Source organism: Palaemon carinicauda, chromosome 4 (genome assembly GCF_036898095.1).
Source record: "Palaemon carinicauda isolate YSFRI2023 chromosome 4, ASM3689809v2, whole genome shotgun sequence".
NCBI classification, from domain to species: Eukaryota; Metazoa; Arthropoda; class Malacostraca; order Decapoda; family Palaemonidae; genus Palaemon; species Palaemon carinicauda.
The window spans coordinates 31,574,652-31,588,903 of record NC_090728.1 but is presented as its reverse complement, the minus strand read 5'-3'; the positions used below and the strand labels follow the sequence as shown (position 1 = coordinate 31,588,903).

General features: G+C 44.1%; 1 protein-coding gene across 1 annotated transcript in view; it reads right to left on the bottom strand.

Moving 5' to 3' along the window:
• The window catches only part of aph-1 (gamma-secretase subunit Aph-1), a 79,423-nt gene that overhangs the window by 18,285 nt on the left and 46,886 nt on the right, over positions 1-14,252 (bottom strand). Inside the window, exon 4 of the mRNA XM_068372124.1 lies at positions 7,462-7,712. Coding sequence (XP_068228225.1) covers positions 7,462-7,712 — 251 coding nt within the window. The remainder of the gene's footprint in view (positions 1-7,461; positions 7,713-14,252) is intronic.

The following is a 14,252-nucleotide window of genomic DNA, read 5'->3' as shown; positions in this document are numbered from 1 at the left end:
GAATGAGCTTCTCGAATTAAAAGTCTAATATAATAAGAAACTGCATTCTTCGACATTGGTAAAGAAGGTTTCTTAATGGCACACCATAAAGCTTCTGATTGTCCACGTAATGGCTTAGTCCGTTTCAAATAGTACTTAAGAGCTCTTACTGGGCATAGTACTCTTTCTTGTTCATTTCCAACCAAACTAGCAAGGCTTGGAATTTCGAACGATTTGGGCCAAGGACGAGAAGGAAGTTCGTTTTTGGCTAAAAAACCAAGCTGTAAGGAACATGTAGCCGTTTCAGATGTAAATCCAATGTTCCTGCTGAAGGCGTGTATCTCACTGACTCTTTTAGCTGTTGCTAAGCAGACGAGGAAAAGAGTTTTCAAAGTGAGATCTTTAAAAGAGGCTGATTGAAGTGGCTCGAACCTTGCTGACATAAGGAATCTTAGTACCACGTCTAAGTTCCAACCTGGTGTGGCCAACCGACGCTCCTTCGCGGTCTCAAAAGACTTAAGGAGGTCCTGTAGATCTTTGTTGTTGGACAGATCTAAGCCTCTGTGACGGAAGACTGCTGCCAACATGCTTCTGTAACCCTTGATCGTGGGAGCTGAAAGGGATCTTTCCTTCCTTAGGTATAACAAGAAGTCAGCTATCTGAGTTACAGAGGTACTGGTTGAGGATACTGATTTGGACTTGCACCAACTTCGGAAGACTTCCCACTTCGACTGGTAGACTTTGAGAGTGGATGTCCTCCTAGCTCTAGCAATCGCTCTGGCTGCCTCCTTCGAAAAGCCTCTAGCTCTCGAGAGTCTTTCGATAGTCTGAAGGCAGTCAGACGAAGAGCGTGGAGGCTTGGGTGTACCTTCTTTACATGCGGCTGACGCAGAAGGTCCACTCTTAGAGGAAGTGTTCTGGGAACGTCTACTAGCCATTGCAGTACCTCGGTGAACCATTCTCTCGCGGGCCAGAGGGGAGCAACCAACGTCAACCTTGTCCCTTCGTGAGAGGCGAACTTTTGCAGTACTCTGTTGACAATCTTGAACGGGGGGAACGCATAAAGGTCTAGATGGGACCAATCCAGAAGAAAGGCATCTATGTGCACTGCTGCTGGGTCCGGAATCGGTGAACAATAATTTGGGAGCCTCTTGGTCATCGAGGTTGCGAACAGATCTATGGTGGGTTGGCCCCACAATGCCCATAGTTTGTTGCAATCATTCTTGTGAAGGGTCCACTCTGTTGGGATGATTTGACCCTTCCGGCTGAGGCGGTCTGCCATGACATTCATGTCGCCTTGAATGAACCTCGTTACAAGGGATATGTTTCGATCTCTTGACCAGGTGAGGAGGTCCCTTGCGATCTCGTACAACTTCATCGAATGAGTCCCTCCTTGCTTGGAGATGTACGCCAGTGCTGTGGTGTTGTCGGAGTTCACCTCCACCACCTTGCCTAGAAGGAGGGACTTGAAGCTTCTCAAGGCCAGATGAACTGCCAGTAGCTCCTTGCAGTTGATGTGTAACTCGCTTTGAACCGGATTCCACTTGCCCGAGCATTCCCGACCGTCCAACGTCGCACCCCAGCCCGTGTCCGATGCGTCCGAGAAGAGAAGGTGGTCGGGGGTCTGAACAGCCAGTGGCAGACCCTCCCTGAGGAGAATGTTGTTCTTCCACCAAGTCAGTGACGACTTCATCTTCTCGGAAATAGGAACTGAGACCGCTTCTAGCGTCTTGTCCTTTCTCCAGTGAGCAGTTAAGTGAAATTGAAGGGGGCGAAGGTGGAGTCTCCCTAACGCGATGAACTGGTCCAGTGATGAAAGCGTCCCTATCAGACTCATCCACTGTCTGACTGAACACCGGTCCTTCTTCAGCATGGACTGGATGCATACTTGGGCTTGACTGATTCTGGGGGCCGACGGAAAAGCCCGAAAAGCTTGACTCTGAATCTCCATTCCTAGGTAAACTATAGTTTGGGATGGGACGAGTTGGGACTTTTCTATATTAACCAGGAGACCCAATTCCTTGGTCAGATCTAGAGTCCACTGTAGATTCTCCAGACAGCGACGACTTGACGCAGCTCTTAAAAGCCAGTCGTCCAAATAGAGGGAGGCTCTGATGTTTGCTAAATGCAGGAATTTGGCAATATTCCTCATCAGTTTGGTAAAAACTAGAGGTGCCGTGCTTAGGCCAAAGCACAGGGCTTGGAACTGGTATACGACCTTCCCAAAAACGAACCTTAGAAAAGGTTGGGAATCTGGGTGGATGGGGACGTGAAAGTACGCGTCCTTTAGGTCTAACGAGACCATCCAGTCTTCCTTCCTGACCGATGCTAGAACCGACTTTGTCGTCTCCATGGTGAACGTCTGCTTTGTGACAAAAACATTCAGAGAACTGACGTCTAGCACCGGTCTCCACCCTCCTGTCTTCTTCGGCACTAAGAAGAGGCGGTTGTAGAAGCCCGGGGATTGATGGTCCCGGACTATGACTACCGCTCCCTTTTGTAGTAAGAGAGACACCTCTTGCTGTAAAGCTAGCCTCTTTTCCTCCTCTCTGTACCTGGGAGAGAGGTTGATGGGAGTCGTTGCTAGAGGGGGCTTGCGCAAGAATGGAATCTTGTACCCCTCCCTGAGTAACTTCACAGACTGTACATCTGCGCCCCTGTTCTCCCAGGCCTGCCAGTAGTTCTTGAGCCTGGCTCCCACTGCTGTCTGAAGAAGGTGGCAGTCAGACTCTGCCTCTAGAGGACTTGGAACCCTTCTGCTTGCTCCCACGTTGACTTCCGGCACGAGCACCTCCTCTGCTGGAGGCTCTGCCACGAAAGGGCGGAATGAACCTTGACGCTGGAGTGTCCATCCTAGGTCTAGGTACGGAGGGCAAAGGGGTGACTTTGCGTGCGGATGACGCCACCAGGTCATGGGTGTCTTTCTGGATCAAGGAGGCAGCAATCTCCTTGATCAACTCTTCAGGGAAAAGACACTTCGAGAGTGGAGCAAACATCAGCTCCGACTTTTGACATGGGGTGACTCCAGCTGACAAGAAGGAGCAAAGGTGATCTCGCTTCTTGAGTACCCCAGACACGAAAGAAGCCGCAAGCTCACTAGAACCATCCCGAATGGCTTTGTCCATGCAGGACATGATGAGCATGGAAGTCTCCTTATCAGAAGGGGAGGTCTTCCTGCTCAAAGCTCCCAAACACCAGTCCAGGAAGTTAAAGACTTCGAAAGCGCGGAAAACTCCCTTCATAAGATGGTCCATGTCCGAAGGGGTCCAGCAAATCTTGGAGCGTCTCATAGCCAGCCTGCGGGGAGAGTCTACCAGACTTGAGAAGTCGCCCTGGGCAGAGGCAGAAACTCCCAAGCCGAGAACCTCTCCCGTGGCATACCAGACGCTAGATCTGGAAGCAAGCTTGACTGGGGGGAACATGAAGGATGTCTTCCCCAGTTGCTTCTTGGACTGCAACCACTCTCCCAGTACCCTTAAAGCTCTCTTGGACGAGCGAGCGAGTACGAGCTTCGTAAAGGCAGGAGCTGCTGACTGCATGCCTAAAGCGAACTCAGAGGGAGGCGAGCGTGGTGCTGCAGACACAAACTGGTCTGGATATAAATCCTTAAAGAGCGCAAGCACTTTCCTAAAGTCTAAGGAGGGAGGCGTGGTCTTGGGTTCTTCGATGTCAGAGTGTTGGTCGTCAAGATGTGCAGCTTCGTCATCATCAGAGATACCATCGTCTGAATGTTGAGGAGGAAGAGGCAACGGAGTGGGCTGGACGGCTGAGTCCGGCAGCACGGGTGCATGCGTGGCTGCACTGGACCCAACATCATGCCACTGTTGGTCAGTCTGAGAACTGGCAACAACCAAAGCTGAGTGGGTGCGCAAAGAGTCTACTCCCGACTGTGGAAGGGTAGCGGAGACCACCGTGGGTTGCGGAGGCTGACGCACCGCGTCAAAACACGGCAGCCTAACTCCACCCTCCTGTTGTTGTGGTAGCTCACGCACGGCAACGGAGTGCTCCGTGCGTCTGTGAGCGTCAGCATGCGTCTGGCAGGGTCGACTGCGCATGGGTGGAGGAGCTCTCACAGCCGGAGTGTGGGAGCAGGCAGCCTCAGCGTCTGCTGGGCGCACAACCGTGGCAGGTTGTAGGCTAACGGGTGCAGCGTCAACCTTCTCCGCACGAAACTCCTGCATAACCGCAGCTAACTGAGTCTGCATAGACTGCAGTAAAGACCACTTAGGGTCTACAAAAGCGGCAACAGACGGAGCTACTGTCCGTTGTGACTGAGGGTCTAAAACAGCGGGTGCGGCAACAGACGGAGTTACTGCCTGTTGCGGTACCACTTTGCCTCTCTTGGGAGGTGTGCAGTCGTCGGAGGACTGCAGCGAGTCCGAACTGACCCAGTGGCTACACCTGGGCCGTTGGACTAGCTCGGAAGGGACCTTACGTTTAAGAGGCCGTGAGACCTTGGTCCATCGTTTCTGTCTAGAAACCTCTTCCGCAGGCGAGGAATAAATGAGCTCACTCGTCTTCTTGTGGGTGGGACGATCTCGGTAAGATACGTCCGAAACCACGGAGGGTACGTCTGTACGCTGATTAAAGCCTGTCGAACCCTTTGGTCGTACGACATTGCTTCTCCCCTGGGCTTGGGAGCTTGCAAGAGGTCCCGGACTGGGAGGACGACAGGCACGAACAGACGCACCCTCATGCGTAACACTGACACTTTTCACTGCACTGACACTCACTTCACTTCCCACTGCACTTTTGCCTTTCAACTCTCTGACGTCAGCCATGAGTTGATTGCGGTCATTCGCCAATGACTCGACTCTCTCACCTAGAGCCTGAATGGCACGCATCACATCCGCCATTGAAGGTTGATGAGAGCTGCAGGGGGGTCGGGTGCAACCACTACAGGGGAAGGAATAGGTTGAGGGGCATGGGGAGAGGAAAAATCAATTGAGCGAGACGAACTCCTCCTGATCCTATCCTTCTCTAGCCTACGTGCATATTTCAGGAATTCTTGAAACTCGAATTCCGAAAGCCCAGCGCATTCCTCACATCGATCTTCCAATTGACAGGCTCTACCCCTACAATTGGAACAAACGGTGTGCGGATCGATAGAGGCCTTCGGAAGACGCCTTGAACAGTCCCTAGCGCTACATTTCCTGTACTTGGGGACTTGAGAAGGGTCAGACATCTTGAATTAGTCAAAGGGGGGAATTCAAAATCTATCCAAGTCGTCAACAAATAATCCAAATCCAAAAAGAATGCAAGGAAGTATTGAAGATAACTTCTGCACAGCGATAGCTAATAACTAGAGATGAATACTTCACCAAATAACGTGAAAATCAATCCAGAAAACAAGAGCGTATTCAGTAGGTCTTGCCGGTGACACGACAGAGAGAAAATTGGTTCTGTGTTGACATAGAGTACTTGAGTACCTACTTGACAGATGGCGCTGTTGATGTACACCCCCACCTGTATAGCGATCGCTGGCGTATTCCGCCCGTAGGTTTTTCTGTCGGGCAGCAGAGCTGACAGCTATATGATCATCGGGTAAGTTTAATATTGAAAAAGTAAATTTACTGTCGAGAATCACACCTAAAATTTTGAAAGTCATACATATTTAGAGAAACATTATCAATACTGAGATCCGGATGTTGAGGAGCCACCGTCCTTGACCTACTTACAATCATACTTTGAGTTTTGTTAGGATTCAACTTCATACCCCATAATTTGCACCCTACTGGGGTTGTTGTCCTCAGCCTTTCCCTTTGTCGGCTACACCCTTGACTCTGTCTGCTCTAAAAGGAATGCTGGTTTGTTCCCCACCTCGGAATAGAAGGGACAGGGGGAGAGTCATTACTAGGTGCAGGCATCAATGACTTTAGATGTCAGGATGCCTGAAAACTTTAAATCAATCAATCAATCAATCCTAGGTGCAGGCCTAGGTGCCTGCCTAGCAGGAGGTGAAGATCTTGCATGACAGGAAGTGGAGGCGGACTGTGGCAGCCAGAAAGACACTGCCCGGTGCAGAAGAGTGTCTTGGCTGGCTCTCCTTCACTTCTCGGCTATCGTCTCGATCTCCTCCGTTGGGAACAGAAGGGCCCTTCACAGAAGTATTCTGAGCTTTAAAATCTCTCGCCGTCCAATCTGCTTTTGGAATAAGGAGGCCACGGCATTGCACCTTTTTAGGACCCAGTTTACCCAATGATCAGCTGCTTGATGGGACAATGGATTACCTACCGTAGTATGTTAGTCAACCACAGGTAGGTATTAGTAAGTCAGTTGGTAGGTTATGAATTAACCCACCCTAGGGCAGCAAGCATTCACAGATATTCAATCTTCGTGTCTGTCTCTGTTACCTAACCCCCAAGAATATGGAAGGCTGTTTGTAGTGTATTGTCTAAAGGTGGAGGCATGACAATATTGTCGTAAACCCCACTGTCAACTAACGTAGTTTTCCAAGGTTTCTCCTGTGAACTAACTGCAAGTTTCTTTTGTGCTTAGAACTGCCAACTTGATCAGCAACCATTGAAATAAACTTTTCCACGAAAGGTACCAAGAGCGAAACCCACTCTTCGCAACAATTATTTAAATCACAGAATTGCTCTCTACACGATACACAAAGGGAATGCGGATCATGATCTCCCTAAAACAATTCCTAATATTCCAAGCAACAACTGCTAACTAAACCATTGAAAGGCATATTTGAGTGAAGTAAGTAAACAGTCTAAGATAATAAATAATCTAAGTATGACCGCAGCCGGTTGATAAAGATGAGTGAATGACTAGCTAAACAGAAGCAGCAACCTGGGCTCTTATCCTTATTGCTAGAGAGATCCATTTCCTTATCAAGAGAATTTAATTATTGAAGTGAAAAAAATGAGAAATTTTTAAGATTTGATGGTTAAGTGTTGATTATTTGGGCTTCTGGAGAAGAAGCAATATGAACACCAGGTAAGATTTTTAGAAATAAATTAGGTTTTTAAACATTTCTGATCTATCACAACAACAAATGTATCTCCAACATTAAATTCACAAATATCAAATTTCAGATGATTAGGATGACATAATATACAAAATACTGTATGAAACACCAAAAACCAAAGACAGAATCTCAATAAGGAAAATAAAAAATCTAGAATACAGGATTCATAAAATCGTACAATCAACCCAAAATACATATGATAGTGCGCTAACCAGACTACTACTTCACATTTCTAAAATTTTAAGCAACAGACATTATTCAATAACCAACTATGGGAGCCAGACAGGTGAGACAATCTGAACCTAAAGGAGAAAATCTTACTCACTCTCACAACTATTCAGCTTATTGTAAGCAGCTACTTTTTAGCACTTAGTCTGTTTGTTCAAGCCATGTATTTATGTTAATGTAAAAATAAGATGGTTTATAAATTGTATCAACACACCAACTGGCCTCGACCACTTCAACAAATATATAATACTATACAACAAAGTAAATATACTTACAATACAAGATGCTAAAAGATGGCAAAGGACTACGTAGGCTAATTGAAGATATGCACGACGATGCAGGGCATTGAAGAAAAGTATGCCCCAGAATACATGAAGTAAAATAAAAGCAAGGCTTGTGACTGCAGATGCTATGAAAAACTGCTTGGGATCTCCATTCATTCCAATAGTGCCTGGTCCAGTCATATCAGCCAAAACATTGATGAGAGAAAAAGCTCCTGAAATCATGCCAAACCCAAGGCCTGAAACTGAAAAAATAATACTTTTAATTGCAAACTCCATATTTAATTGATACTATGCAAACAATTATCTTGATAGTTAATTACTTGATCACTCTAATGTTTAAGACCTACTGCAGTTGAAACTTGAAAAAAATTAATACTTTTAATTACAAACTCCATATTTCATTGATACTATGCAAACAATTATCTTGATAGTTACTTGGGTACTCAAACGGTGAGAACCATTACAGTCTATTCATTTTACTATATAAATCTATATTTACATATTTCCCTTATTCCTGTTTCCCATGGTATTTGGGTGGCAGCAACTATTGTTTATGTTTTCCTGATGCTACCAACTTTACAATTAATGTTATAAAATGCAAGTATATTAATAAATAGTTGAAGAGAAAATATCTTTATATAATTAATTACACACAACTCTTTTTCTTTGTATGTAATGTTTATTGTTGTCTCTTCCTTTACTGAACTATAGCTCTTTTCCTTATGAAACATAAATGTAAAAAGTTAACGAGGTTTGGTCAATGCATGGGGCAGGGAAGGTTGAGATCATGGGAATAACTTTCTTCACTACTTAGTCTGTGCACATATGGTATCTTTATGTCTGGTTTCCATTTTACGTGTCAGTGATACTTGTTATATATTGTTCTTTGATACATTATTATAATTTCCCACTTATTTCTAGTTTCCCTGAGACCTTTTTCTTTAGGTTCATAAACCATAATACTTTTCAGTATACTTTGTGTAATGCCATTTACAATATTGTCTTATCCCTTACAAATAAACAGAGGACAGAGCTATACTGCATTGCCATTTTCTGTATTTTTACCTTACTGTATATTTACAAAAAGCACACACCAACTCTACGGTTTGAGGAATCAATTCATGGATCATAAAGTTTAGGCTTTTGTTAAAAGCATAATCTAATACTGTAAAGTTAAATAACCAACTACAGTACATACAGTACAGTACGTACATACTAGATTTGTACAGTGTTATTTAACAAACTACAGTATGCAAATAACACTACAAATCTAATATGTATGTATGGCACATGTAAAAACACAGATCACATTTCAATGTTGAGGAAATACCAGGTATTTTTCCTAGCAAGAAAACCCAGAGGCACTTAAAATAGGGAATGTCTTCAATAATGTAAACTATATAAAAATTAAATAAATGTTTAGCTTACATTCTCCAACACAGTAATAGCAGTTAACCAAAGGAAACTCCATTTAGTGCTTGTTCCTCCTGATATTGTCTCCTTCCAAACCCGTAAGGGGGAGGACAATCAGGAAGACCATCTCAAGGGGCTGAAGATAACCCCTTTCAAGTGACTACAGTTGGCCCTACTTATTCACAGGAATTAGGTAACAAAGACAAGCACAGAAAGCGAGAATACGCAAATGCTTATTGCCCTAGGGTGGGTCAACTCGCTGCCAATTGCCTACTCACAGTTGACTAACACACTAGCTAAGCCACAGTATTGCACTATATTGTATTTACTTGGTTTCTATCACAGTATAAATATTATATCAGTGCATAAACACCTTTCAGTAACTGTACCTGTACCTGCATGTAATGCAGTACACAGTAAGACTACAGAACCCATAACAAGAATCATTACCACAATTATACGTAAATACTGTATTAACAAACACCGTTGTTCCTATCTAACAACACTCACTGATACTGTAGTGTATATTACTGTAATATAAGTACAACTTAATTAGCTAAGGTAACACTCATAAGTAATCACTGTTTTCCGCAGGTCAAATCGCCCTGTTCCAACTCACGGCACATGTACCCAATAACTATATTACTACTATAAAGAATGATATTTGTATACAATACTAAGCAGTAGTTAATATAATAATAACACTAATACACAATGAAAATTTAAAGAAAAAGTATCCGTACAACACTATTTAAGTACGTATGAAGTTCTACGCAGTAAATCTGAACCACGATGCAACTCTTGAGCCATCGACTGTTTGGCCCATGAGGTAGCGCAATGTATGTATCACACTTCATACTACTGAAATCACTATAAACACACTGGATATGTACTGTACAAGTTTTTTACACCACTTTTATACATTACATCATTCTACACAAAGAGGACTGAAGTGAGATAGAGTAAGAATGATGTGCGACTAAGGCCGAGTTAGCGAGAGATGGGGTGTTGTCCTGTGCAGAGCAAAATGGAACGGGGCATTCCAGGTGCAAAGGAATGCAGTCAGTTTGAAATCATCGAGCCGCAAGAGTATTTCATCGCAAAACCACGAATACGTGATTTTCTATTTCGTAGGATACAATTCCAAGTATCGCAAATGAATGAACCTGCGAAGATAGAACTCGCAAAGACGAAGGGCTGATTGTAATTTCAAAAGTCACTTAAAAGAAACTTCTCAAAGTCAGGTTTACTTAACTGTAGACAAGCAAACAATCACAAAAATGCTGAAAAAAAAAATAATTAAAAGCCAAGAACTCCAGCCAGAGGCAGAACGTCTAGTCTTACCGACAGTTGAAATCAGAATGAGTGCTCAGAGAGCAATCAGGGGGTGGGGACTTCCCCACTCTCGGCTAATAACACCTTGTTATAAAAGTTTCATTGCCGTATACTCCAGCTTCGCTCATAATCTAGCCTATGTGAAAGATGAAAGTTTGTATTTATGCAGGAACAATTGATGATCATAAAATAGGTTGCTGATGTTATGTAAAAAATTTATAGTATTTTAAAGAGAATAGAGAGAAAGATTGATGACTAAAGAGACTAGAGATAACGATTGACGACTAAAAGAGACTAGAGAGAAAGATTGATGAAAAGCTCAGAGATGAACAAGCCGGATTTTGACAAGGTAAGAGTTGTACTGACCAAATTTTCATTTCAAGACATGTTGTACAGCAATGTGTCGAATATAAAAATCTACTTTTGATGGCATCTGTGGACTATGAAAAAGCCTTTGATAGTGTGCACTGGCCAATTTTGTGGAGAGTCCTCCATTATTATGGATTTCCTCTTAAATATCTAAATTTGATTAAGTATGTTCATGAGCATAGCATGTGCAAAGTTAATGTTAATGGAGTCATATTTAATGAATTTCCAGTGAACAGTGGAGTACTTCAAGGAAATGTGTTGTCACCTGTTGTTTATCCTCCTCATGGATTTTGTAATGCATAGAACAGTTGGGGATGACAGAGAAGGATAGGACTGGATTGGTAACAGGAAATTAGCAACCTAGAGTAAGCTAATGACGCTCTCCTTATCAGCAAAAAGCCACAGGACTTGCAATTACACATAAAATTCAGGCTATATATCAGTTTATTGAGATCATTGTTACTGGATTGACATGAGCCGTGGTATGACAATGAAATATCCAACAGATTTTGTAGATTTGAGAACAAAGCCCTCAGAAAAATATTGGGAGTTAAATGACAGGACAGGATTAGAAATGAAACTATAAGAGAGATTACTCAAGTGCCATACAGTATGTGATGAGATCATGGTGAGGGGTAGATGGAGATGGTTTGGGTATGCTCTTCACACTACCCAAGAGAGATTAGTTCACCAAACTTTTAGCTGGGCTCCACAAGGCACTAGAAGAGTTGAAAGACCCACGCCTACATGGCTGAGGACTATGAAAATAGGAGATAATGAATGGAGAAGTATTGATTTCAAAGCTCAAGACAGAGAAAAATGGTAAAATGTAACTAAGGCCCTTTGCGTCAATAGGTGTAAGAGGAGATGACGATAATTTTACAGAAATACAAAAAATTTTACAGACTTTTTCTCCACTGATTAGGTAGAGCTTAAAGCTAGATTAACCTGTTAAGCGTCACCCACGTGATAAACCGTTCACACCACGATCTACTCGGTACCGCCCCTTCAACTGCATATTCCGTTCATGACTTTAATTGCCTTTTTCAAGCTGTCAGTCTCGTGATATTACGTTTACTCGTATAGTAAGTATAGGATCACCACTTGGCAACACTCTCAGCATATGAGGGCTGTAAATAGAAACTTATATGATGTCTGGCAACTATTTTTCTGAAGGTAGCTTGATGTTAGAAAACTGGTTTCCTCTCAGTGCGCTTCGGGCGTTCATGCGGAAAAGGTTGTTTGTTGTTCCTTTTGCAATGAACGGTCTAAAGAGGAAAGTTTTTTCTTTAGATGAAATAAATGATATTCTTGTTGAGGAATTTGATAATGATAATCAGTTTGATAATGAAAGCACTAATTCTGAATCCTCCAGTGATGAGTATATTGAAGAAACCAAGTTTTCTTTCGATGCCGAAAGCGGAAAATGACTTCTCATTGCCGAATGACTGGACAACGAGATTTCACAAAACTATATAGGAAAAGAAACGCAGAGAGAGAGAGAGAGAGAGAGAGAGAGAGAGAGAGAGAGAGAGAGAGAGAGAGAGAGAGAGAGTGTAAAGTGGATAAATAATTTACACATGTATGACGAACATATTTGAAAAACTATACAGGAAACGAGAGAGAGAGAGAGAGAGAGAGAGAGAGAGAGAGACTTGTCCCTTTGCTTTTGTTGCTTATCCAGGCATAAGATTTACGAATGAAGATAAAAAGAACCCATTAGAATATTTAGTACAGTATTATGTAGCCATTTGAAATGAAATAATAGTAGTTAATTGTTTTCTTTACTCCACCATTTAATTAATATCCCTACTTTTAACTATAAATACAAATTATAAGCATAAAGAAATGATATTAACTTTGAAAAATTATCATTAGTGAAATGACCGCTCAGGGCAAAAAAAGCGTGATGGTACGTTAGCGGCAACCTGGTCCAGGGGGGACTCTTAACAGGTTAACAGTATAAAAATCATTAATTTGGAAGCAATACGACAAATTCGAAGATAATTTGTATTTTTCCTAACCATACAAAACCTTAGCTATTTACAAAGGGTTTACTTTTAGCGTAGCTGAAATGACGAGCCAATAGTTTTTAACGAGGGTTAATTACCCCCCGCGCTAGTTAGCGGGGGGTGGGGAAGGGTAGCTTGCTACCCCCTCCCCCCTCCACACACCGGTGACTTGCTTCACTTCACTTAGAGGTAGGACTTGACTTGGGGGTCAGGGATGGCGGGCACATATGTGTAAATAGCTAAGGTTTGTATGGTTAGGAAAAATACAAATTATCTTCAAATTTGTCATTTGTTCCGTAACCGAAATACAAACCACGCTATTTACAAAGGGTGACTTACCCCTTAGGAAAGGTGGAAAGTCCCCAGCCTTACTGACTTCGGCTTGCCCGGGGGCTCGATCCCTCAGTGAGCAGCACTAGAGAGAGGTAGCCCCTGTACCTCACAAGTTCCTAGCATCGCTAGGAACGTGTGGCCTACATAAGCAGTGTGAGGAGGAGAGTGTGACTCGTCCTATGAAGTTGACCTTGAGACCCTTCAGATAGGAATTCTAGGATAGGACGTTCCCCATACCACCTCGTCAGGGTATGGGAGATGCAACAGTATTAAGCTTAATACTAGGAGCACAAAGAAGCATGGGTTACCTGCAGAGGTCGAGGTCAGCTATGCGAGGACCAGGATGCTGCTTCCCCAAGAGAGGGGAGAATGAAGAAAGAAGTAAGGGTCAGACATACTCTTTCATTCACGCAGACTAAGACCGGGTAACAACGCCCTCAACCTACTGCTACTTGTCCAAAAAGGAGCCTGAGGTTAGACCACCTGTTGTGCAGCCACCACAGGGCCGATAGAAAACGTGTCAAGGCTCCTGTGGGTCACGTATTGCAGGTAGTGGGCTGTGAAGGTCGTTTGACGCTTCCAGACCCCCAGCTTGAAGTACCTGCGTCACAGAGAAGTTTCTCTTGAAGGCCAGGGATGTAGCAATACCCCTGACATCGTGGGCCCGAGGGCGACATGACGGAGGAGGGTCAGGATTTAGGGCATGGTAGATAACCCTTCGAATCCAAGCTGAGATGGTGTTCCTGGTGACCCTCTTCTTTGTCCTGCCTGTGCTCACAAACAAAGCTCGCACATGAGGACGGACTGTAGCCGTTCTCTTCAAGTAGTGCCTCAGACACCTCACTGGACATAGTAGCAGCTGGTCTGGGTCGTTTGTTACAGAACGGAGACTCGCGATCCTGAAAGAGTCGAACCGAGGATCCGGCACTCCAGGATTCTGAGTCTTGGCCACAAACTCAGGGACGAACCTGAACGTTACCCTCCCCCCCATCCCCTTGAATGGGCGATGTCGTAACGAGAGACCATGAAGTTCACTAACTCGCTTGGCCGAGGCCAAGGCGAGTAGGAAAGCCGTCTTCCAAGACAGGTGGCGATCGGAAGGCCTGGCGTAATGGCTCGAAGGGAGGTCTCTTAAGAGACCCTGAGGACTCGAACCACGTTCCAAGGAGGGGGTCTCACTTCCGACTGGGGGCAGCTCATAGCTACGTATGAGTAAAGAGAGTTCTAGCGATGAAGAAATATCCACGCCCTTCAATCTGAAGGCCAAGCTTAAGGCTGAGCGATAGCCTTTCACTGCCGAGACAGAAAGGCGCATTTCTT